A 24,918-nucleotide genomic window follows, 5' to 3' on the forward strand; every position below is an offset into this window, starting at 1 on the left:
AAGTCACACCCTGTGTCACCCCACCAACACAGGCCTGAAGTCACACCCCCATCACCCCCAACATCACAGGCCTGAAGTCGCACCCCCATCACCCCCAACAGCACAGACCTGAAGTCACACTGTGTCACCCCAATAGCACAGACCTGAAGTCACACCCCACGTCACCCCAACAGCATAGGCCTGACACCAGCCGCAGCCTCTGCTTGCTACCCCTGCTGCCCCTCTGACGATGGGGACTTGGCTCCCATTGTGGGGGGCCACCTCTAGGGGAGGGAAGAAAGGGAGGGGGAGGGAAGAAAGGAAGCTGGAGGGAGGAGAGGAAGTGTTACCTCCTGTTCTGGATTGTCCACTGGCCCTGGGTACATGGCAAATCGGACTTCTGCCTTCGCAGTGCATAGGCGTCAAACCAGAGGGCCAAGCCGTAGTCCAGCGAGGGCACCTGGGAGGGAGGAGAGGGCCATTAGGTGGCCGTGGGGTGTGACCAGGCTGGTGGGCCATCAGGTCGCCCACGGGGTGTGCCCAGGTTGGTGAACCCACTCCTTAACAACAAAGAGGAGGAGACACAGAATCCCAGGTGGGGATACAGTCTATCAGTCACTCAACAAACAGGCATTGCTGTAACCCACAGAGGGAGACCTTGCCCACGCCCCTCTCCACCCTGGCAGGATTTGTACCCAGGGCTCAGCCTGTGGGGGCTTCAGCAGAGGTGGGACACTATCCCCTCTCATCCTGGGTCCCCAGGGACCTGGGGGGTGCTTGGGGCAGAGGGCAGGTGGTCAGGCAGGGTGGGGGCTCACCGTGAGGCGCCAGGAGCAGTGGGTGCGGGGAGAGTAGTAGCTGGGGAAATATGGGGTGCTGAGGACGCCCTGGGAGTCCAGCCTGTCATCCAGCGTCAGGTTCACCTCGCAGGCTGGGCCAGGAGAGCCGCCGTTACACAGGGTGCCCTGGCTGCACCTCCCAGCAGGCAGCTTGTAACCCCACCACCCCTGCCACCGCCGCCAGCAAAGCCCTGTGGTTGGGTGTGACTGTGTGAGCCTGGGCCTCAGTTTCCTCATCTGGAAAACGGGGACAGTAATAGCAACGCCTCATAGGGTAGTGGAGTGGATTGAATAGACACAAAACATTCAGACAGCCTGGCGGGTAGTAAGTGCTCGATCTGTGTTATTGACATTCGAGGGACAGCACTCGCCAGTTTACAAAATGCCTTCACGCCTGCACAGGCCTCACGGCGTGGCAGCTGCAGGAGAGAGAGATGTGCCCCCTTCTGAAGATGAGGTTCACGGAAAAGGAGTGTCTTGGCTGGGGCTACTTAGGGAGAGGCTGAGGGGTCCAGGGGCAGGACAGGAGCATCCTCAGCTGCCTTGGCCACCTCTCCATGGAGCCAGGGTCCCCAAAGCGCCTTGTCCCCTCCGCGCTCCAGCCTGTGTCAAACTCCCAAGAGAACAACTCTGCTACCCACTTAGCGCCCTGGGGTGGCCAGCTGGGGACCCAGGTCCCTGCCCGAGAGTGCGCGTGCTGTAGAACCGAGGAGAGGGCGGGGACCTGGAGTGGGAGGGAGCAGAGTGGGGAGAGGGGTGGGGGAGAAGCAGCTGCCGGCACTCGGCACTCGGCACTCGGTGGCCTCCTCTCTGCCACCCTCCCCTCCTGAGCTCCAGAAATGGCAAAGTTTGAGCCTCCTGCCCAGAGGCACACTGGCCCAGGCCCAGAACAGCTGTGCAGCGTGGGGTGGGACCTGCCCTTCCTGGGAAGGGGGCGAGGAGGGAGGTCCCCAAGCAGGAGGAGGGTGGGGGCTGGGAGGCAGTAGGGACCTGCCACACCAGGGGCCGAGGCCTGGCTGTGCTGCCATCGCCCCTCAGGTGCCCGCTTGCCTTGGCTGTGTGCAGACTGTCTAGGGCGGAATCAAAGGCGTTCTCCGTCCTGCTGCAAATAGACCTGCATTCCAGGCCCAGCCGCTGGTGGGTGCAGGGGTGGGGGAGAGGGCCGGGAGGGGGTGCGGAGCCGAGGGGAGGGGACGAATGTTCATGGGAGTGGGGAGGGAGGGGGGGGGGGGGAGAGGGCCGGGAGGGGGTGCGGAGCCGAGGGGAGGGGACGAATGTTCATGGGAGTGGGGAGGGAGGAGAGGCAGTCAGCACAGAAAAGAGAAAAGCAGAAAGGGGGGAGAGAGAGAGAGGAGGGGGGCGAAGGAGACAGACTGCGGACAGATGGGTGGAGGGTGAGGGAGAAGAGGGGACTGGAATCACAACGGGCAAAGAAGGTGAGGAGTGAGCCCAGCGGAGGGCCCTGGGATTCTACCACACCCCTCCCCTGCCCCAGGGACCCCTGGTCCCTCACCCTGGAAGACCACCGGCTGCACGGAGAGCACGAAGGGGTCGTAGTAGCTGTGCAGGCCCTTTTTCCAGACCACCGCCATGACGGCCCCCGACGCCAGGACCTCCACCACGGGCTCCTGGCGGCTGCAGCCGTACACCCTGGCGGAGCAGAGCGAGGCAGCAAGGGTGGGCCGGGGGCAGGGAGGGTAGGGGCAGGGAGGGTGGCAGGTGGCGGCTCGGGGAGGCGGGCGGGAGTCTGGACATCTGGGTTCTGGGCCCAGGTCTGCTACCAGACCGATGTCTGTCCGTGGGGAGGTGTCTGTGTCTCCCTGGCCCCAGAGGACAGAGGGAGGGTCCTCCAAGGGCCAGTCCAGCTCCTCAGGTGAGAGAGGCCAGGAGGTTCCCCAGACTTCTGGAACTTAACAGTTTGATGATGATGGCTTGAGTCCCATGCTCCCTCCCCAGCCCCCACTACAGAATCACTGTGACCCCAGCATCTCTGGCAGGGAGACTAGACTGGCACCTGCAGCGACCACCCCTTCTGGCTGGCCACGCCGCAACTCCTGTCCTTGTTCAAGTGTGGGCCAGGGCAAGCAGGTGTGGTCTGGTGACCCCCAGAGTGCCCCAGAAATCTGCCCAGAGCTTGGTGCCTGGGAGGCTCAAGAACAAATATCCATATCTTAGACTTCTGGGCTTTTAGAAGTCTGTAATGTCAGCCCTGAAAAGACCCTGGTGACACTGTCGAGGTCAGCTGCATGACTCCCAGATGGGGAAACTGAGGCCCCACTGGCAGTCCGTGGCAGAGACAGGCCTGCGCTAGGCACTGCCCTTGATGGCTGGTACCCTCCCACATATGCAGATGCCCTGGCCTGCCCATCTCAGACAGGGGTGCTCCAGCTCCTCTTCACCCTCTCACCAACCTCCACCAAGCTTCCCAGCACCAATGACAGCGCTCTCTGGAGTCCCAGCGCATCCGATGGACCAATTTATAAGAAACTAACAGCCCCGCCTCCCCCTGAGTGGGCGACCTAATAGGCTCCCTGGCTGTGTGTCAGCCCCTGGGCCTGACCCATCATTTTAGAGCTTCTCTAAAGGTCTGGGACCAGGGAGCCACCAGGAGCCACAGTTGAGTAGGAACAGAGCTGGGCCTGGCAGTCAGGTCCCCTCCCAACCTCAGGCTGAGGGGCACCCAGAGAAGTCCCAGGGGAAACCCCTAAGCATCCCCACCCTTTTTGGACCTGGAAGTCAGATGGTGTCTGGCTTCTCTGAACTTCCCAGAGCCCTCCAGGAACTCAGCCCACACACGCCCCCAGATCGAGGCGACACCCAGCAGGGCAGCAGGAAGGGTGACAAGGAGACAGCAGCTCGGAGAGGTTCTGGGGGAGGGGTGTGGCAAGAATCTCTGCCAGCTGACGTTCAAAGACTGCCCTTGATCTGAGCACACTGGTTTCCTCCCATCTGCCTGGAGGCTATCCATGGCTCAAGTGAGACGGAAGAGGCATCAGCCTGGCGCCCAGCACAAAGTAAGTGCTCAAGAAACAATCGCTGAGAACTGCCCAGCCCAGCATCTTCCCCATCTCCTGCAGAGCTTCGCAGGCCAACACCTGTCTCCCCATCCTGTGGGAGGGTGACCAGGCTCCTGAAGGTCAAAGGCCATTTCCAGTCCCTGCTCCCCACCCCCTGCCACTTGCCTTCTGGTCCCAATCTCTTCTGCACTCCACACCATATCTCATGCCCTAACGCCCTACTCCTCTGCTCAAGAACTATCAGTAGCTCCCCACTTACCAAATATCAAAGTCCAAACTGCTCCTGCCACTCAATGCCTTTTGTGGCCAGCCCCAGTTAGACTATATACAGTGATAGCAATAATGGCTAACGTTTACTGGGCACTCACTAGATGTGAGGATCATGGCACAGATAGTCCGATTTAAATCCTCCAGTGACCCTCGAAGGTAAGCATGATTGTGAACCCATTTTACAGGTTAAAAAAATCGACGTGCTGAGAGGCAAAGTAACTTGCCTTAGGGTGCACAGCTAGGAGGCAGGGAGTTCCCCATCACACCCCCACACCCACACCCACACACCAGTGAGCCTCTCTGCTCTTACATTTAATCCATGAGCTTTGATGCATTGCTAGAACTTGCAAAGCAGCACCGCCTACATCATTCATTCATTCACTCAAAACAGATCCTGCACACCTACTGTGCATTGGGTCTAAGCACCAGGGTCTGGCAGTGAAGATATCCCCTCCCATGGAGCGTCTAGTATCTCATTTAAACCCCACCAGAAGCTGGGAAGCAGGGAGGGTGGGTGTTCGGCCAGGAGGTAGTCAGGATTTAGGAATGAGCCCAGGGGTTGAAAGTCCAGGTTGTGTCCAGACCCTGAAGCATGCCAACAAGCCAGGTGCCTCCCAGAGCTGACCTTACAGGTCATCTAGAACAACAGCTTTGCTACAGATGGGAAGACTGAGGCTCAGTGAGGGAAAATGCCCGAAGTACACAACCATCTCCAGCCTCCTCTCCCCTATCCCCGCTGGGCTCCCAGGTACCCAGGCCTAAGGTCCTAGCCCCCTTGTCTAAGAATGCTGCCTGACTTCTGACCCCCCTCCATCAGCCAGTCCGCTCTCCAGCCCCTCTCCCACCCTCCTTCCCAGGGACTCACGAGGTGATGAGTCTCTTCTCCAGGGGCCCAGCCACGTCATACATGGCCAGTCGGTCCCGGCACTCAGCCAGCGTCCACTCCAGCCGGAGTTTGAGCATGAGGTCCTCAGGGCCCTGCAGATGCCACAGGCAGCTGGGGGCCAGTTGGTCGGGTCCCTTCAGCCGGAGGACCTGGCCCTGGGCAATGTAGCTGTAGCGGTAACAGCCTGGAAGGGGAAAGGGGCACAGCCCCGGACTCCTGTGAGCCAGAAGGAGGGGACCCTGGGAGCCAGATCCCTCGAGGTCCTCCCCCAGACAGGATGGGGTGGGCAGCAGAGCCTGGTGGGGACGGACAGACACGCTCTAGCCCACATCCTTCCCTTTCCTGGCTGCGTTCCCTTGTCAGTATCCTCATTCATGCGTTCATTCATTGGTTCAGTCATTCACGCGTGGGATGGACACCCACTGAGCTTCGTGCCTTCTGAGTGCCCAGGTAAAGATCCAGGCGCTGCCTGGGGCCATGGACGACAGCAGGGACAGACAGACGCAGAACAGTCGAGAATAGCTCAGGAGGTGACGGCTCCAAACCCGGCCTGTGGGCTGGGGGCGTCCTGGGGGTCCCAGCGTGAGCAAAGAGGCTGGGGCGAGCTGGGCGGCTTTGAGGAAAGTGTGCACAGGGCATGTGTAGCCAGAGGACAAGCTAAAGGCAGGGAGGCCTGGCCCAGGCCACTCCCAGGACGGGTGCCACTTTCTCCTGCAGCCGTGGGGAGCCACGAAGGTTGGGCAAGGCTGAAACATGGGCTGGCTTGGACCACACACTCCTCCGGCTGCTGTGAGCTGCGCTGTGGAGACCAGTGAGGCCACGTGCAGTGAAGAGGAGAGGGGATGAGGGCTTCGCTTCCCACAGAGAGAAGGGAGTGCCCAAAGGAGCGGTCTGGGAGGCTGCCCTGGTGGGAGGACATGAGCTTTGAGCTACTGACAGTGAAGCCATCAGAATAAAACGAGGACTTCTCAAGCATTTGCTGCAGGCCAGAAACGGAGCGGATGCCTTCCGCTCACTGTCTCACTGAATGCCCACAACAGCTCTATGAGATACTTACAATGATTGTGCCCATTGCACAGACCTGGGTTTGCCAAGCCACCACCTGATCTTTCCTGAGCCTCAGTTTCCTCATCTGTAGAATGGGATGATAACACAGCCCTGGCAGGACCACCGGCAGGCTGTGGAATGATGCACCTTTGAGTGCCCAGCACAGCGCCTCGCACAGTAGGGGCTCAGTAAAGGCAGTGCCTGTTCCTCAGGTGGGTATGAGGGAGAGGGAGCGGGCATGGCTGGGGAGAAAGGCCTGTGACTTGCCAGCCTGCAGCTGGCCCTGCCTGAGGCTCAGACCTAGCCCATCTCACGACTGCCTCACTTCACACCTCCTTCGCCATCACACCCTGTGCCCCTGCCCCACACACCAGTGAGCCTCTGCTCTTCCATCTAATCCGTAAGCTCTGATGAGCTGCCAGAACTTCCAAAGCAGTACCACCTGCATCATTCATTCATTCATTCGTTCATTCAAAACAGTGACTGTGCACCTACTGTGTGTTTGATCTAGGCACCAGGATCTGGCGGTGAACATACCCTCTCTTGTGGATCATCCAGTGTCTCATTTAAACTTCCCCAGAAGCCTGCTGTTCTTCCAGGAGTCAGTGGGGATTTAGGAATGAACCTGGGATGTGGGAGGCAGCGGTGACATGCAATTATAAAACCTGAGTTTTGGCCGGGCACGGTGGCTCATGCCTGTAATCCCAGTACTTTGGGAGGCCAAGGCGGGTAGATCAGGGGGTCAGGAGATTGAGACCACCCTGGCCAACACAGTGAAACCCCACCTCTACTAAAAATATAAAAATGAGCTGGGTGTGGTGGCATGCACCTTTAGTACCAGCTATTCAGGAGGCTGAGGCAGGAGAATCTCTTGAACCTGGGAGCGGTGGGGGCAGAGGTTGCAGTGAGCCGAGATCATGCCGCTGCACTCCAGCCTGAGCAACAGAGTGAGACTTCGTCTCAAAAAAAAAAAAAAAAAAAAAAATCTGAGTTTTCAGTCTATTTTCTCTGCTTTAAAATGTCTTCTTTGGAAGGGCACAGACAAGCAAAGTTTCCCCTGTCAGCTTGGTCAACCTGAGGGCAGCCCCCCAGACTAGCCATCTGTTGGGCCCCCAGGGGAGAGTGGGTAGGGGGAGGGAACTGGAGAGAAGGAGGGAGGGGCACTACCCTCCCCACCTAGCACCAACACTCAGCAGTTGTGAGTCTGGGCCAGTGGCTTAGCCACTCCGCGTTCTGTCAAATGGATGTCAGGATCATTCCTGTCCTACGACCTCCTCTGGGCTGTGCCGAGGACCAGGAAGGGGATGGAGGTGAATACGTTTTGTTCTGAGGCTGCCACCTGTGGCTCAGCCCCTTCTCCCTGACCCCTTCCATCCTGACTCTAGTGGGGAGCTGACCTTCCCAGGGAGACACCAATAGTATCTGCCTAGAGAAGGGACAGGGCTGCCACCAGCAGCTGGGGAAAGAAGCCTGGTTCTTCCAAGCGTTTTATATTCTTTAAATCTTGTGCCAAGCAGATTCTTTGTCCTTGCCACTTAATAATTACTCTTTTTTTTTTTTTGAGGTGAATTCAGTGGAGAGGTGTGTGCTAACCTCTTGTTAATCAGAAATACCTTCAGGAAGCTTGACCCCTCTGGGGGCTGGGAGGAAGTAACTGATCAAGCCTGGGGTGTTCCCCTCTCCCAGGCTTTGCCCCTACCATTCCGTCTGCCCAGGGAGCCCCTACCCCCTGTCAGGTCCGAATCTATTTCTTTTTCTTTTTAAAATTATTTGTTGAGACAGCCTGTCACCCAGGCGGGAGTGCAGTGATGCCACACAACTTACTGTAGCCTTGACCTCCTGAGCTTGAGTGATCCTCCCAGCTTAGCCTCCCCTCCTCTGCCCCCAAGTAGCTAGGACTGCAAGTGCATGCCACCATGCCCAGCTAATTTATTTTTTTCCCCCAAGACGGAGTCTCACTTTATCACCAGGTTGGAGTGCAATGGCACGATCTTGGCTCACTGCAACCTCCACCCCCTGGGTTCAAGTGATTCTCCTGCCTCAGCCTCCGGAGTAGCTGGGATTATTGGAGTGGACCACCATGCCAGGCTAATTTTGTATTTTTAGTAGAGACAGGGTTTTGCCATCTTGGCAAGGCTGGTCTTGAACTCCTGACCTCAGGTGATCAGCTCAACTCAGCCTCCCAGAGTGCTGGGATTACAGGCGTGAGCCACCGTGCCCGGCCCGTGCTCAAATCTGATGGCTTCTCCATGAAGTCTTCCAGGATCTCCCAGTCAGGAGCAATCCCTTCTGCCTGTAGATCTGGGGCTCTGTGTGAGGCCCGTGATACACCCCCTCTGCTTTGGAAGGAACAATTCCCTCTCTCCACTGCCTCTGGGGCCTCCATTCTCACACTGGCACTTGTTGTTATGAGAATCTGTTTATAAGTCTGTCTCCCTCATGGGGCTTGAAGCTCATCCAAGGGCAGGGGTGAGGACATGGTCATCCTGGTGTCCTCAGTGCAGGAATGGGGCCTGGCGTGGAGGAAGTGCTCTGAAAGTCGACTTAAAGGATTTGAGTGGTTCTCTCTGCCCCGAGACTCTGTGCTCTGGACGTGCACTGAAGCAGTCTCCTCATTCATGCATTCATTCATTTGTTCAATTGTTCACTCATAAGATGAACACCCACTGAGCACAGATAATTGCAGAATAACTGCCAGGAACATGGGGACACACAGGCACGAGGCAACATGAGGCTATTACACAGGCTCTTCTACAACAGGAGGAAACAACTTTCCATGGGACCCACCCTCCCTTCCTCCATTCCTCCCTTCCTTCTTATACCGAGTCTCACTCTGTCACCCAGACTGGAGTGCAGTGATACAATCTCCACTCACTGCAAACCCTGCCTCCTGGATTCAAGTGATTCTCCTGCCTCAGTCTTCTGAGGAGCTGGGACTGGAGGCACTGGCCACCACGCCCGGCTAAATTTTGTATTTTTAGTAGAGATGGGGCTTTGCCATGTTGGCCAGGCTCGTCTCGAACTCCTGACCTCAGGTGATCTGCCCGCCTCGACCTCCCAAAGTGCTGGGGTTACAGGCGTGAGCCACCGTGCCTGGCCCCATAGGATCTTTTTCAATCATTAAAAGGTATAAAAGTCAGCCAGGTACAGTGGCTCACGCCTGTAACCCCAGCACTTTGGGAGGTCGAGGCGGGCGATCACCTGAGGTCAGATGTTCGAGACCAGCCTGGCCAACATAGCGAAACCCGTTCTCTGCTAAAGATACAAAAATTAGCTGGGTGTGGTGGCAGGCATCTGTAATCCCAGCTACTTGGAAGGCTGAGGCTGGAGAATCACTTGAACCTGGGAGACTGAGGTTGCAGTAAGCCGAGATCACCCAACTGTACTCCAGCCTAGGTCACAGAGTGAGACTCCATCTCCAAAAAAAATATATATATATACACACACACACACACATATGAATATGCACATATATACACATATACATATATACACACACACATACATACACACACATGTATATATGTATATGTATATATGTGTGTGTGTGTATATATATGTCATTCTTATTTATGTTATTCTTGGCTCATGGGCCCTCCAAAATCAGGCAGCAGGGGACCAGATTTGGTGTGCAGGCTGCAGTGAGCCAGTCTCTGTCCCCAAGCATTGTCTGATTAAGTCCCCTTGAGGCTCTCAGGAGTGATAATTCTGACTTACTATTGGATGTTGACTATCAAGCCTTGGACTCTGTGGAGGTAGATGTTAACTTTCAGAACACTATAATAAGCTGTCAATGATTTTAATTCATTAGAAAAGACAACCCCAAAGGTTTCTGTTTTCTTGCCTGGTAGGACATTGACCAGGTTCGTATCTAACTTCGTAATGTTGTTCCAGCGGCTCTCTTTTTCCACGGATGATTCATGACAGATAGATAGATGAACAGCTAGCTAGTTAGCTAGGTAGACAGACAAGGAGATAGGTAAGTAGTTAGACAGACAAATAGATGATTGATTGATAGATAGACAGCTAGGTAGACAGCTTAGATAGAGAGCTAGATAGAGATAGATAGACAAACAGATTGACAGATCAACAGCTAGCTAGCTAGGTAACTAGATAGACAGGGAGGCAGCCAAGTAGGCAGACAGAGAGATAGGTAGGTAGGTAGGTAGGTAGGTAGATAGATAATCGGTTTCTTACATTCTTTACCAGTCCACTGGCTCTCCTGTTAATCAGCTAAATAGATCTTTGACACATGGTCACGCTATCTTTGTATGAGAATCATGATTTTACCTCTTTGAAAATTGTACTTTGACCTCATCACCTCCACCCAATAAGGAGGCAAGCATTTGGCCAGCAGGATGGGAAGGGGGAAGGCAAGGAAAAGTATAATGAGGATTTAAACTCTGCCTCCCTCCCTGAGAAGGGGTTGAGACGCTCACCCCCACCTTGGCTCCAGGTGACAACGCTAGATAGTGTAGGAGGAATCTGAGAATTTAGGGGCCACAGAGTCCAGCAGCCCAGTGGGTGCACTGTACAACTCACACACACGACGACTTAGCACAGCACCTCCTGCCTGTGCAGCGTGGTGACTCTGCTGGTGAGCTGAGAGAGTGTGGGTCCGCTTGGAGAAAAGCAACGTGACTCTAGCAATATGACACCAGGTGGGGAGGTAGGGCTGATGAGCCTGACTGGGAAGGAAAGGAAGAAGTGGAAGGAGCGTTCTTGAATGCCACGGCCCCGCTACCTCTAAAGGACCAAGTATTAAAACCAACATGACTATAAACCGTGAATCGCCAACACGGTTTTCTACCATCAGTGCAAACAGTGGCTTGGAGGCAGGGTGAAGTCAGTGATAGAGAAGGAGGGTCACATTTGTGGACCACTAAACCTGGTTCATCTTCATGCCCACACAGGAACGCATACACACCGGTCTACAAGACACACACAGATAGACGCGTGCACAACACCACCCCCTCTCCTCGCACCTGCTCAAGACTTGCTTGGGACCCATCACTGAGTCCACCACGGCACCCACCGGGTGAGCCTTGGCCCGGGCTTCCTGCACCCACTGTAGCAGCCCTGTGGCCTCCTGACACACAACAAAGCCAAGGAAAACACCAACTCAAAAGGAAAGTGCGGAATGAAAAACAAGGAGCGTACCCAGCGTGGAATTCAGCGCAACTATATCTTTCACACTGGCTTCTGTTAAAAGGAAACAGATAAACAAGGAGGAAATAAATAGAAGAAAATACAATGAAAATAAAATTAAAAGAGACTCTTGGAGCCAGCCTTTTCTGAGATTCACCCCAAGCGCCCCTCACCCCGCCTTCTGTCCTGGCTGCTTGAATGCAATGGCACTGCTCCCTTACCTGAGGGGGCTCTCCAGGGGGCCTGCCCTGAGAGCACCCCGGCCCTGGCAGGCAGCCTCCCCGGGCCTCACCATAGCTGTTTCCCCAGCCTTATGAGGCTGACCCCATGTTCCCGCTCCCAGTACTGACCTAGGATCACTAGGCTCTCGGGGTCCACCTCGTACTCGTTCCGGTAGGGGACGGCAGCCGAGCTGTTGACCGTGGACAGCAGCTCCTCCATCAGCAGTGCCTGCACCACCTCGGGGCTCAGCGTCGGCCGGCGGTGCTCGGGGATTTGAAGAATAAACCAGAAGAAGCAGGTGAGGGGTCCTTCCCTGAAGCAGGCAGGAGTGAGAGGGGCCAGGGAAGGATTCTGAGGTCTGGCAGCCCGCCCCTGCTCGTGCACGCTGAGCACTTCCTGCACTGCAGTCTTCACGCAGAAGGCTCCTAGGAACCTCTGAAGGAGGCACTCTCATCATCCCCATTTTACGAATGAGAAAACTGAGGCACCAGAGGTTAACTTGCGTGCCATAGACTATGCTGCAAGTGGCAGAACCAGATGTGAACACGACAGCCGGGCCCTGGAGCCAATGCTCTTACCCCCATCCCCCCCAGCATGGCGTCACCTGATGGTGTCAGGACCTTGATGAGCCATCAGGGTCACCGCCTGGTGTGAACCTATCACACCTATGTTCCCATTCCACAGATGAGCTCAGTGAAGGGAGGGTCACATGCAGGAAGTCAAGTTCCCTCTCTGTGCCTTAGTTTCCCCCATTTTTTATTTTTTGAGATGGAGTCTTGCTCTGTCGGCAGCCTGGAGTGCAGTGGCGCAATCTTGGCTCACTGCAACCTCCGCCTCCGAGGTTAAAACCATTCTGATTCTCCTGCCTCAGCCTCCCAAGTAGCTGGGATTACGGGCACGCACCACCATGCCCAGCTCATTTTTGTATTTTTAGTAGAGACGGGGTTTCACCATGTTGACCAGGATGGTCTCGATCTCTTGACCTCGTGATCCACCCGCCTCGGCCTCCCAAAGTGCTGGGATTACAGGTGCGAGCCACTGCGCCTGGCCTAGTTTCCCCATTTTAAACATGAAGGCATTGCATCAGAAGCCTACAGAGCCCCCTCCCATTCTTCGAATCTCAGATACTAGCAGGGGCTGTTTGGGGGCAAGGACAACTCACCCAAAGGAATAGACGGAGCTGGAGTTGTAGTAAGCTCCCAGGCGGGTGCTGGCAATGAGCTCCTTGAGCTGTGAGGAGGGAAGACAAGAGTCCCTGGGACCCTCTGCAGGGCGGGCCAAGTTGCTTCTTGCCTTGGGGTGCTCTTTGCTCCTCCCGGCAGCCCTGCTCCATGCAGGAGCCTCCAAGGTGGACAGGCTTGCTCACAGTCACACAGCATTCCGTGGCCGGGCTGGGGCATGCGTGAAACTCACACCCCGTCCCCTTCCTTCCCCTCCCACTGCAGTTGGCTCTCACCTCCACCCCAACTGCCAATGACCTCTCTGCCCCCTGCCAAAAGTCACTCTTCCACTCTGAAAAACCCCACTGGGCTTCTGGGTCCCCTCCCTGCCTCCTCCCATAGCCTGGGACAAGCCAGTGGCTCTGATGAGTAGCACAGTTGGCTGGAGTTTTTACACATCTGCAACTACGGTGCGGCTGGCAGGACTGCAGGCTCTGAAGCCTTTGCACAGCATGGGAATAGTGTTCCGTTATCTCAGCCTCGCTGCAACCCCCAAAGAACCTGCAGCCGGGTGCTGTTATCACCCCTACTTTATGGAGGAGGAAACAGCCTTAGGCTGGGTCCCTCGCAAGCAGACCCGCCACTGAGAAGGTGGGACAAGTGGCTGATTTGGAGGTGATTCTGGGAAACAGTAGTTGGGAGGGGGACAGAGGCTGGAAGGTGGGCATCCAACCTGGGCCGTGAATGTACAGGGGAGAGCTGACAGCGTCTGAGCTCAGCCCAGCAGGGCACCTCTGGGAGACAGCCTGGGACTTTCTCTGAACCGCCCCCCCCACCAGGGCCAAGGAAGCTGCGGTACTGATCCACCCATGCCAGTGCCCACGGCTCAAGGGTGCTCCTGAGAATATTGCTCTAGCACTTCTGGGCTACCCTGCTGGCCAGTGGTCCTGTAGCCTGAAAGCGGCAGGCAGTAGACCAGCCTGCATGCAGTGAGCCACCGTCCTGTAAGGGAGGGGCAGCAGGGGACCACCACTCTGTAACGGAGGGGCAGAAGGGGACCACTGTCCTGTAAGGGAGGGGCGGGAGGGGGCCACCGTCCTGTAAGGGAGAGGCGAGAGGGGGACACGCTGTAACAGAGGGACGGGAGGGGGCTACCACCCTGTAACGGAGGGGCAGGAGTGGGTCATCGACAGTGTCAGCTGCACTTTGGGACCCTTCCCAAGGTCATGCTCCACCCCTGGTAAGAGGTGTGATCAGGATCTAATCTGAGTGCAATTGACCCAAGCGCCCACTGACTTTCCCATCACCCTCAACCTGGGGCAGGGCTGTGGTCCCCGTGAGTGCTCCAGATGGGTTACCAATTGCCTCCTTGTGATCAGACCCCACCCCTCTCTTTCACTCCCACACTCCCCCTCCCATCCCCCAGATCCTTTCCTACCATCCTCTGGGCTTTGGCGGTTTCACTGCGGAAGGCACTGGATTCCCGGCGGGCCAGATCCTGGGAGAAGTGGCGATTGAGCACACGCAGGCTGCCTGAGTACACCTGGCTGACCGTCACCTCCGCCTTGTGCCCTGTCCAGGAAGGAACCAGCAGGGTTACCGGAGGAAGCGGATGGAAAAGGCTCCTGTCTGTTCCATGCCTTCTCCTGCCACCCACACCCTCAGCTCAGCCTCGTTGTCTTGGGTCTCCACGATACCACCATCGTCATCGTCATCATCTTTGTCATTGCCGTTGTCATCATGGTCATCTAAAGCTTACTTGATGACAAACTGGCTGCCAGGTGCCAGGGAGGAGAGAGGCCCCGGATGGATGGTGTCCTAGACGCTCCCAGTGAGAGGCTGACACAGCAACCAGTCCAGGACACGGATGACATGAAGGCCAGGAAATCCCCTAAGTCCAGAAGGCTAAGGTCATGGGTCAGCCCCACGAGGCATCCTTCCACTGGTCAGGCCGTCCAGGGATCCCCGCAGGTGTGAGCTAAGCACCTGCTACATGGGGTATGCTAGTTAACCAAGACAGATGTGCCTCCCCTCGGGAAGCTGACAGTGGTGGGTAAGAAAGGTTGGTGGCTCACGCCTGTAATCCCAGCACTTTGGGAAGCCCAGGTGGGTGGATTACCTGAGGTGGGGAGATTAAGACCAGCCTGGCCAACATGGTGAAACCCTGTCTCTACTAGAAATACAAAAATTAGCCTGGCGTGGTGGTGGGCACCTGTAGTCCCAGGTACTTGGGAGGCTAAGGCAGGAGAATTGCTTGAATCTGGTGGAGGTTGCGGTGAGGGGAGATCGCACCACTGCGCTCCAGCCTGGGCATCAAAAGCGAAAATCTATCTCAAACAACAACAAAAAGAAAGGCGTGGCTCTGGGAACCACGCGGTATGCGGCATCCATGTGTGAGCAGTGCCATGTAGGAACTGAGCCGAAGCACTTGGGGCTACAAGAGCAAAACAGTGAACAGAACAATACAGAAGAAAACTGCCTTAGCAGCTTGAAGACTAGCAAGGAATCAGATGGTAAACAGCACATGGTGTATAACAGGTTAGAGGTGGTTCGTGCAGTGGCAATCAGGGCGTGGGGTGGGCTGCGGTGCGGAGCCCAGGGAAGAAGGTGATGTGTATCTGTGCAAAGAATGTCCCAGGCAGGTGCAGGTGCAAAGGCCCTGGGGTGGGAGTTTGCCTGGTGTGTTTCAGGAGCAGCAAAGAGTGAGCAAGGGGACAGCAGGAGGGGATGAGGCCGGGTAGGGTTTGCCAGACTTAGGAGGACTCGGTCTTTCACTCTGGGTAAGATGGGAGCCATGGGAGGTTTTAAGCAGCAAAGTTAGAAAACTTGGTTTAATTTATCAAATGTTCCCTCTGCTGTTATGTGGAGAAAGGCCCTAAGGAGGCAGGTCAGAGGCAGAGAGAGCATCGAGGACACGCCGGCAGGGCTCCGGGGCACAGATGTCCAGGGGACAGAGCCTGGCTCTGGCTGCGGCAGAGGAGAGGGTGAGAAGTGACTGGCATCAGCCACTTTTGATGTATTTTGGAATTAGAGATGACTAGGTTTGCTGGCAAATTAAGGCTGGGGTAGAAAAGAAAGAGAGGAGCGAGGGGAAGGTGCCAGAAAGAAGATAGTGTCTTCGCCTGGGGTGTGAGGCGCAGGTGTAGGAAATTACGCAGACACCTCACGGTCTGAACGCATGAGGTGTGAGATTCTTAGACACGTGAGAGGAAGAGCAGGGACAGCTCCAGAGTCAAGCTCAAGGGAGACGCCCAGGCTAGAAATGCCAGTCTGGGTGTCATCAGGGTACAAAGGGCACCTGAAGCTAAGGGCAGCGGATGAGATCACGAAAGGAGTGGGTGGAGAGAGAAAGGAGAGGCCCCCCATCAGCAGGGACAACCCGCTGAGCAGAAAGGACCTCATGTCGGCCCTGAGTCAAAGGAGGAAAGGGCTTCAGGGAGGCGGGGGTGCACCCCAGGGTAAAGTGCAATGAAGTGAGGCTGGGCGTTGGATTTAGCAGTCTGGCACGCTGGCCACCTTGGCAATGGCTGTTGGAGTTGGGGGGCAGGGGGGACAGGGCACAGAGAGACTGGGGATGTGGACTGACAGCTCCTTCGAGCATTTTGCTGTCAAGGGAGCAGAGAAATGGGGGTTACCCCAGGAGACACTGGCAGACGCTACTGCTGGGGGAGAGAGGGCATCTCTGCTGGTCTCGGGCCACTGTGTGGGCAGAGGGGGTGGGATCTAGGGCCCAGGAGAAGAGTACGTGTTGTAGCCAGGGGCGGGGGGGGCAGGTGCGCCAACATGTACGGGGCTTCTCTCTAAGCCGTTCAGTTTTCTCACTGAAGCAGAAGACAGCGACAGGCGGGTGTTGGGGACTTGAGAGCACTCCTGCCTGGGAGAGCAGGAAAGGGAAATGACCGGGAAATACGTATGGCTGGTGGTATTAAGGGCCCTGCTACTATCCTCCTTGGGAAGCCGGCCCCACCCTCTCCTCGGGCCAGGCTGCCCTCCCTGCTTGCGGCCTGTCCTGCCCCAGTGTCACCGGCCACTTGCCCACCTCCTCTTCCAGACCAGGCAAGGCAAATCTCTCATCCACCTCCTTGCCCAGCACCCAGTCCCAGGAGCACAGCCTGGTCCACGTGAGAGGAGTCCTTCAAACAGCTCCCGAAGTGCCTCCTCTGCCCTTAGTCCCTCTGTGGGGGTGTTAGCTTCCCCCAGACGAGGCTTGGGAGCACTCACCCCTTGAAGCACCTCTCCTGGGGTGGGGGGTGATTTACCCCAGGAGCGTAATCAGGGGGAATTAAACTCCTCTGCAAAGAGAAACAATTTGCAGGTGAGTTCCTGGCCCTCCAGCCCAGTGCCCTGTGATTTACCCTGAAGGCTAATTAGCCCGCTACCTGAGGAGGGCCCCCGCAGCCCTGTGCTATTTGGGGCACTGGCTTCCTGCCGGTGATGAAATGCACACAGCATCTATTGCCCGCCTTGCTCGACTCTGGGTAGAATCACTGTGAGTCACTGCAAGCAGGCCCATGTCAGGCCTGGGGTCCCCAACAGGGTCATTCCCAGAGGCTGCTTACAGACACCCCAACCCTGACCCCCTTGGATCTAGGCCTACGTGGATTTCTCTCCACTGCTCCAAAGTTGGTCCCCAGGTTGCTTTCAACAGGCCTGGAATTCCACCAGTAGGTTCAGCCAGGAAGAGCAATAGCTAACCTTCGCAGGGTGTTTAATGGGATACCCCTGATCACACAGGCAAGCTGGGTTGTCCCTGATGTGGCTTCCCAGCCCTCGCCTTCCTCTGTCCCAGTATATGCTGCACTTCAGAGTAAGTGTCAGATCTGAGGCCTTGGCTAAACCACAAGGACAGGGGACAGAACCTAGCACACAGGATGTGCTTAGCACCGACTAAATGAACAAACGAATGAGTCTTCTACAGTGTATGGGAAGCATTTTATAGGCATAGTCCAATTTGATTTCTCCATTACTTCCCACTGTCAAAGGCAGAAGGAAGAGGATAGAATTCATCCATTTTAGAAAAAGGTAATAGATGCTCAAGAGTGTTTATTCAATAAATGAATGAATGGAATCCTGGATGAATGGGCCCAGAGCACAGGTCAATTGCTCTAGGGGCACCAGGGGACTGACCGAGGGCTGTGAGATCAGGGATCAGGGGGTATAATTAAGGACATGGGAGAGGCCCCCAAGGCTGGCTGCTCTCCAGCTGCCCACATCATCCCCTATTCATGCTGGGCCCTGAAGACCCAGAGGGGATAGAACTATGGTCCCTACCCTAGAGGAGAACCCAGGCTGCACTCAAGTGAGCAGAGGCACTAATTGGTACCAGGTACCATCAGTGCCTCTGGCCTCCTCCTTCAGGTCTGGGTTGGCTCCAAGCCTCTGGGGCAACCCAGGAGGACAGAAGGCAATGTTTATACTCCCTGGGCTGGTTGGTTCACAAGAACTCGGTGCTAGGAGACCCCTCTTTCCCCACCTGGTGGGGAGCTTGGCAGCACTCTGCCCAAGCAGGGAGCAGACCTGAGCCACAGGACCTGGAACCAGGATCTGACGGAATCTCCAGCTGGCAGGACATGGAGGGAGACCCAGAGAGGAGAAAGGACTTGCCCAAGGTCACACATCAACATGCTAAGCATGGCTGAACCTGGAACCCAGTTCTGTCCTGCTGTGCCTGCTATGGCCACCCCAAGTCCTCCCCAAGTGTCTCTCCTGGGCAGTCCCATGACATTACCTAGGAAATACCAAAGTAGCACTCCCACCAAAGCCAGCGCAACCAGGGCCAACCACAGGGGTACCAGGCGGAGGTAGTCCCGGGCTTTTCTCTTGGAGTCCTCGTGGGCCTTGAACATCCCCTCTGGCTCCGCTTCCTCGCCATCACCTCCATCACCCTGCCCGCCAGCCACCTGGGGGGCCTCAGCCATGGGCATCCTGCCAGGGAAACACAGACTGAAGTTGAAAACAGCCTCACATTTGCAAGGGAGCCTCTGCTGGGCACTGGTGGTACATGGAAGCAGGACTTCCCTGCCTTTCAGAGTGGAAGGGTAACAGCATCAGGTGGCAGTGACTGGAAGTGGGCGCTGAGGCAGCTCACAGAGGAGGGAAATGCATCTCAGAGCAGCTCGCCCCAGAGGGCAGGCACCTGAGCTAGACTGGGTCTGGCTCAAGAACCCTACATTTGCTTCCCACTGGTTTCCCTATTATCAGAGGACAGACAGAGGGCTCAGTGCCTGCACACCCACTCCCTAGAGGCTGCACCTACAGGCAGAACTGAAGTACCTGGGGTGCAGGCTTCTGCAGGTGTCCGACCTCTTGCCCTCATTTCCCTTCCACGCAAAGAACGCTGTTCCTTTCTCCTGGTTCTGGTTCACAGAGCTTCTCACCACACCCACACAGTCAATGCACTCAGCCCCTGCCCCAGAATCCCCTGCACCGGCACTGTGCTGGGCCAGGGATCTGCCTTCCTTCACCGAGTACCATCTCTGTTAGAGACAGAATGCTCATTCCTAGATACTGCAAGGAAAAATTAGCATTCCGACAAAATTCTCTCAGCAAGGCAATTTTACTTTCTGCAGAAAGGGTGCTCTTGTCAGCCATCTTGCCACAAGAGTACAAGGTACAAAGGAAAGGCAGGCATACTTATTCCTTACGCATTGGGTCTTTACTGCTGTGTCTGATCTCCATTGGTTGGAACCCTCATGATCTAAACTAAAACTTGATTGGCTAACAACTTAAAACTTTTCTAAATAGGTAAAGGCAATGGAGAACAAAGGAAAAGAGTCAGTCCAAATAAGGAAGGGGCATAGGCTGTGAGCTGGGACATGCCCGTGAGCACCTCCAGCACAGGTATCCGGGTTAAAGTACAAGGACACGGAATGTACTGCATGCCTGTGAGCATGTCCAACAGCTACATAGGACAGGGCTTCACAAAGAATTACCAGCAAAAAATAAGATAAGAAGGCTTTGAAGAAAGTCTTTACAACAAACTATTGTTTCTAACCTTTATTCTTCTTCTTCTTCAAAAAGAAAGGAAACTTTGAAGAACTTTTTGCCTTCTACAGTCTCTCTCACCTCCCTACTCTCAAAGTCTCTTGGGGCAGAGGAAGGGATCAAAAACTAGTCATCATTTCATGCCCTCATGAGACATTTCACATGCAGTTTTCAGGCCACACAGGGATATGGCACCATTGTCCCATGTTTTCTTTCTAATGCCCACACTGCGTTATCTCACTTAAAGCTCCAGTTCTGCACCCATCGGATAGATGAGGAAACTGAGACCCAGAGTGTTCTAGCCATAACTCAGTCTAGGGCTTTTCCTAGCCTCATTTTCCCTATCTGATTTGAAAACCTGGCATTCACTCCCAACCACATTTTACAGATTAAAAAAACCTGAAGCCCAGAGAGGCGAAGCCACTTGCCCAAGGTCACACAGCAGGAAAGTGGAGGTTGAGTCTGGATGTCTGACTCCTTGCTTTTTCCCCTAATCTAAGATACCTCCCATAAATGAGCTGTTAATTAACAAATCATGATTAAATAGCAACTGAATGTCACCTCTTTCCACGATCCAGGGTTGCAGCTCTATTTTGAAACCCTTTCAAGCAAACATCCCAATGTGTTTAGCCTTTCAGGCAGGTTTCCCCACAGTACAGAGAAGGCCCTTGACCCACCCACCAGGAGAGCAAGCGTTCTAGACTTTTACTATATCCATAAATACTGTGTAGCTTTAAAATGCATCCCAGGGCTGGGCACGGTGGCTCACGCCTATAATCCCAGCACTTTGGGAGGCTGAGGTGGATGGATCAACTGAGGTCAGGAGTTCCAGATCAGCCTGGCCAATATGGAGAAACCCTGTCTCTATGAAAAATACAAAAATTAGCCGGGCATGGTGGCAGGCATCTGTAATCCCAGGACTTGGGAGGCTGAGGCAGGAGAATCACATGAACCCGGGAGGCAGAGGTTGCAGTGAGCCGAGATTGTGCCATTGTACTTCCAGCCTGAATGACAGAGCAAGACTCTGTCTCAAAAAAAATACCCTGAGGCCGGGCGCAGTGGCTCAAGCCTGTAATCCCAGCACTTTGGGAGGCCGAGGCGGGTGGATCATGAGGTCAAGAGATCGAGACCATCCTGGTCAACATGGTGAAACCCCGTCTCTACTAAAAATACAAAAAAAAAATTAGCTGGGCATGGTGGTGCGTGCCTGTAATCCCAGCTACTCAGGAGGCTGAGGCAGGAGAATTGCCTGAACCCAGGAGGCGGAGGTTGCGGTGAGCCGAGATCGCACCATTGCACTCCAGCCTGGGTAACATGAGTGAAACTCCGTCTCAAAAAAAAAAAAAAAAAAAAAAACCCTGAAAAAATAAAATGTACCCTAGATGTAGGTGGGGGCTTCCTTTGGGCTGTGTCTTGGGGTTTTTACACAGCAGGTTTCCAAAAGTAGGGGTCCTTAGTAATTGGACAGATGAGGAAACTGAGACCCAGAGTGATCTAGCCATAACTCAGTCCAGTGCTCAAAGTCCTGCCAGATGGATTTGAAGGACCCAGCCCTCCTCCCGGCTTCCCCGCTCCCTGCAGCTCCCCTTGGCATTGTTCCCAGCTAAGGGTCTTTGGTGTCCAGCCACAGCGACTCTGGTGAGCAGCCCCCATCAGATACAAGGAAAGGAGGGACTCCAGGGGACCTTCACTGGGCATGGCACTCCCCTCTACACCCAAAGCTAGGATATTCTTGCATATGGGGTGGGCCCTACTGGTTTTAATGGGGCCGAGGCCAGGGAATGGTAAATGTCCTGCAATGGGTGGGACAGCCCCACCTACTTCCCTAAATGTTCACAGCATCCCTGGTGAGAAACAGACAAGAAACAGACCAGTAACTAACAGGGCACTGAGACGCCTGCTTGAGGCCACACAGCAGGTTCGAGTCCCCATTGCAAAGCTGCCCCTTGTCCTGGGCATGCGGACTTTGCCTCCCTCTAAATGCCCCTCACATCCATCTCCTCGAATCCCCACCCTCTCTTTTCCCCGTGGCACCCAGGGACACCGGACTTCTCTTGGTAAGGAATTTTAGCAGTGAGCTGGTAGTGAACATTTATGAATCGAGAGCAGGTTGCCGGTCAGCACCAAGAGCCCTCCTGGACCTTGAGCCCTGTCAGTGCTTATTCACAGCCAGGCACCCCACAGTCCTCCTTCTGCCTGGGACCCCAGCTCCCGACCTGGCCCCCGTCACCTCAGCTCAGACCTCACCTCTTCGCAGCTCTCCCAGAGTGCCCTAGAAGGGGCGGCTGACCCTTGCAATGTGTAGTTCACCTTGTGGGCACCCTTTCTGCCCCTCACATTGAGCTCCTGGAAGGGGGGAGAGTGCCCCAATTGCCACAGGGCCCTGAAGCTGTCCCCAGCTCTGAGCACCTGGACCCCCCCCCCCCGGCACCTGCTTCTCACTTCCTCCTGCCCTTCTGGCCATTGGAGGGTCTCAGGTCTCCCTGCTGCAGGTGAGTCTCCCTCCTTGGGGTGGGGCTGTGACTTCCCCAGCAGTGCAGATCCGGATTCAATCACTGTGTGTGAACTCCACACATGCCAGCCCTGTGCTAGGCAGTGCTGTAAACTCTGCTGCAGCCTCCAGCAGCCTGGGATGCAGGCTTTTCTGACTATTTAATGGCTGGGGAAACTGAGGTAGAGAGCGGTAACATGACTTACCCGAGGTCCCTCAGCCAGGGCGGAGCAGAGTGGAGCAGGGACTCTGGGTTAGGCCCACAGAGGCATCTTTCAGTGAAGCCATTAGGGCCTAGAGTCCTGAGTGTGGGAGACTGGGCGGGGTCCCTTCCACACATATAAACACACCCACAGACCCACAGATGTACATGGATGGAGACACGCGGAGGGACAGACGCACAGCTATTCATAACACAAAAACTCATAGATGCGGCCATGCACAGTGGCTCACGCCTGTAATTCCACAACTTTGGGAGGCTGAGGTGGGCAGATCATGAGGTCAGGAGTTCAAGACCAGCCTGACCAACATGGTGAAACCCTGTCTCTACTAAAAATACAAAAATTAGCCAGGCGTGGTGGTGTGCACTTGTAATCCCAGCTACTCAGGAGGCTGAGGCAGGAGAATCGCTTGAACCCTGGAGGCGGAGGTTGCAGTGAGCCGAGATCGCACCACTGCACTCCAGCCTGGGCAACAGAGTGAGACTCCATCGCAAACAAACAACAGCAAAAGAACTCATAGATGCACACCCTTCCTATACCACACACACACACGCCAGCTCTGAGCCTGTGAGCCCAGGGTCCCATGCTTAAGTCAGTACACAGGTGCAGTGTGGGGCTCCGGGTCTGCCAGCTACACCAGAAGGCCCAGGTGGGGGTACTGGGTATGGAGGGGGCAGCACATCCAGTCCTGCAAGGCAGGGGTAGGGTGGCCTCTCCCTTCCTCCTGTCTCTGCCGCCTGAACCCCAGGCCACCATCCGCCCAGCACTGACGCTGTGCCTGTCCCCACACCCGGTGTCACTCTGCATGGTCCCTCACCTGCTCACCGATCACTCTCTGGCTGATGAGGCCCTGCAGGCCTGGCCTCAGAGCAGGGTAGGTGGCTCAGGCCCCAGGGAACCAGGCCCAGCTCTTAGGGTGGACACTGTCACCAGGTCATTCATAGATCCCGGTCCCCTCTCCTGGAGGCCCCTACTTACCCTTGGGAGTGGTTGATAGGTGCCGCGCCTGCACGCAGGCCGCAGGAGCCTCTGTTTGTCCAGACCAAGACCTCCCCGCCCCCACTGGGGCCTGCCTGGGCTGGATCAATGGCCCAGAGCCATGGCCAGGGTGTCTGGCCCTTGTCCCCTGTGGCCTGTGGCCCCAGGCTCCATGGGGCTCCTCCTGCTGGGTCCGGGACGGCACTGTGGCCGAGTACAGGTAAACAGGCAGGAGGCAGGAGAAGGCAGTTCCTACCCTGCCCCCTCCCCCCCACGGGCACCCCGGAGGCTGGCAGGCAGGTGCTGGAGATCTGAGCTCTCCCCTGACGCCCGTTGCCTGGTGACATGCCTGCCTGGTTACAGCCCCTGGACCCCAAGAGCATGAGGTAGGGGTGGCCAAGGACTGTGCAGAGGCCGGTGCAGGTGAGCGCAGGGGCTCGCACGGGTCTGCTTACCCGGATGGGCGAGACTAGAGGAGCTACTGGCCGGAGAGAGAGAAAAGGAGGCTGGGCCCATGCACTCTGGGGACTGAGGAGGAGAAAGGGAAGGCAGGGGTGGGGCTGGAGGCTATTTTCTGTTTAGTTGGGAATTATTTCAATTCCTACCTGGGTCTTTTGTGTTTTTCTTTTTTCTTTTTGAGACGGAGACTCACTCTGTCGCCCAGGCTGGAGTGCAGTGGCACGATCTCAGCTCACTGCAACCTCTGCTTCCCAGATTCAAGCAATTCTCCTGCCTCAGCCTCTCGAGTAGCTGGGATTACAGGCATGCACCCCCACACCCGGCTCACTTTTATATTTTTAGAAGAGACGGGGTTTCACCATGTTGGCTGGTCTTGAATTCCTGACCTCAGGTGATCCGCCCATCTCGGTCTCCCAATGTGCTGGGATTACAGGTGTAAGGCTACCGTGCCCAGTGTGAATTCCTACCTGGTTCCGTCGTGCTGTGCTGTCTGTCCATAATGGCAGCTGCTGGTCACCTGTGGCTCTTGAGCCAGTCTGAACTCAGGGAAGCTGCATGGGGGAGAGGCGCACACCAGGTGCAAGGCTAGGTGCAAACAGGATGTCAACTAACTCGATAACAATTTTTATATTGATTGCAGGTTGAAATAACACTTTGGCAATCATGGGATAGATAAAATTTATTATTGGCCAGGCATGGTGGCTCACGCCTGTGATCCCAGCACTCTGGGAGGCCAAGGCGGGCAGATCACCTGAGGTCGGGAGTTCGAGACCAGCCTGACCAACATGGAAAAACCCCATCTCTAATAAAAATACAAAAAATTAGCCAGGCCTGGTGGTGCACGTAGTCCCAGCTACACGGGAGGCTGAGGCAGGAGAATCACTTGAACCTGGGAGGCAGCGGTTGCAGTGAGTCGAGATCACGCCACTGTACTCCAGCCTGGGCGACAGAGCAAGACTCCGCCTCAAAAAAAAAACATAAGGCTGGGCGCGGTGGCTCAAGCCTGTAATCCCAGCACTTTGGGAGGCCGAGGCGGGTGGATCACGAGGTCAAGAGATCGAGACCATCCTGGTCAACATGGTGAAACCCCATCTCTACTAAAAATACAAAAAATTAGCTGGGCATGGTGGCGCATGCCTGTAATCCCAGCTACTGAGGAGGCTGAGGCAGGAGAATTGCCTGAACCCGGGAGGCGGAGGTTGCGGTGAGCCGAGATC

General features: G+C 55.7%; 1 protein-coding gene across 4 annotated transcripts in view; it reads right to left on the reverse strand.

Annotated features, from left to right (window-relative positions):
- TMPRSS6 (transmembrane serine protease 6) overlaps positions 1–23,483 on the reverse strand; it is a 46,754-nt gene extending 23,271 nt beyond the window's left edge. For 2 of the 4 annotated variants that reach the window (XR_001819174.2, XM_017508911.2), the window contains exons 1-10: positions 23,243–23,483; positions 18,297–18,493; positions 14,007–14,140; positions 12,571–12,638; positions 11,537–11,721; positions 11,199–11,240; positions 4,971–5,175; positions 2,332–2,468; positions 798–910; positions 330–439 (exon numbers count right to left, since the gene is read on the reverse strand). Coding sequence is in view for 3 of the 4 variants with exons in the window: in XM_017508911.2 (XP_017364400.1) it covers positions 330–439; positions 798–910; positions 2,332–2,468; positions 4,971–5,175; positions 11,199–11,240; positions 11,537–11,721; positions 12,571–12,638; positions 14,007–14,140; positions 18,297–18,492 (1,190 nt within the window). In the remaining variant the exon portion in view is untranslated. Of the gene's footprint in view, positions 1–329; positions 440–797; positions 911–2,331; positions 2,469–4,970; positions 5,176–11,198; positions 11,241–11,536; positions 11,722–12,570; positions 12,639–14,006; positions 14,141–18,296; positions 18,497–23,242 lie in introns of those variants that run through there. The other 2 variants (XM_017508912.2, XM_037731505.1) reach the window with 2 other exon arrangements.
- Between the last annotated feature and the right edge of the window lie 1,435 nt (positions 23,484–24,918).

The sequence above is a fragment of the Cebus imitator genome, unplaced genomic scaffold (genome assembly GCF_001604975.1).
Source record: "Cebus imitator isolate Cc_AM_T3 unplaced genomic scaffold, Cebus_imitator-1.0 Scaffold404, whole genome shotgun sequence".
NCBI classification, from domain to species: Eukaryota; Metazoa; Chordata; class Mammalia; order Primates; family Cebidae; genus Cebus; species Cebus imitator.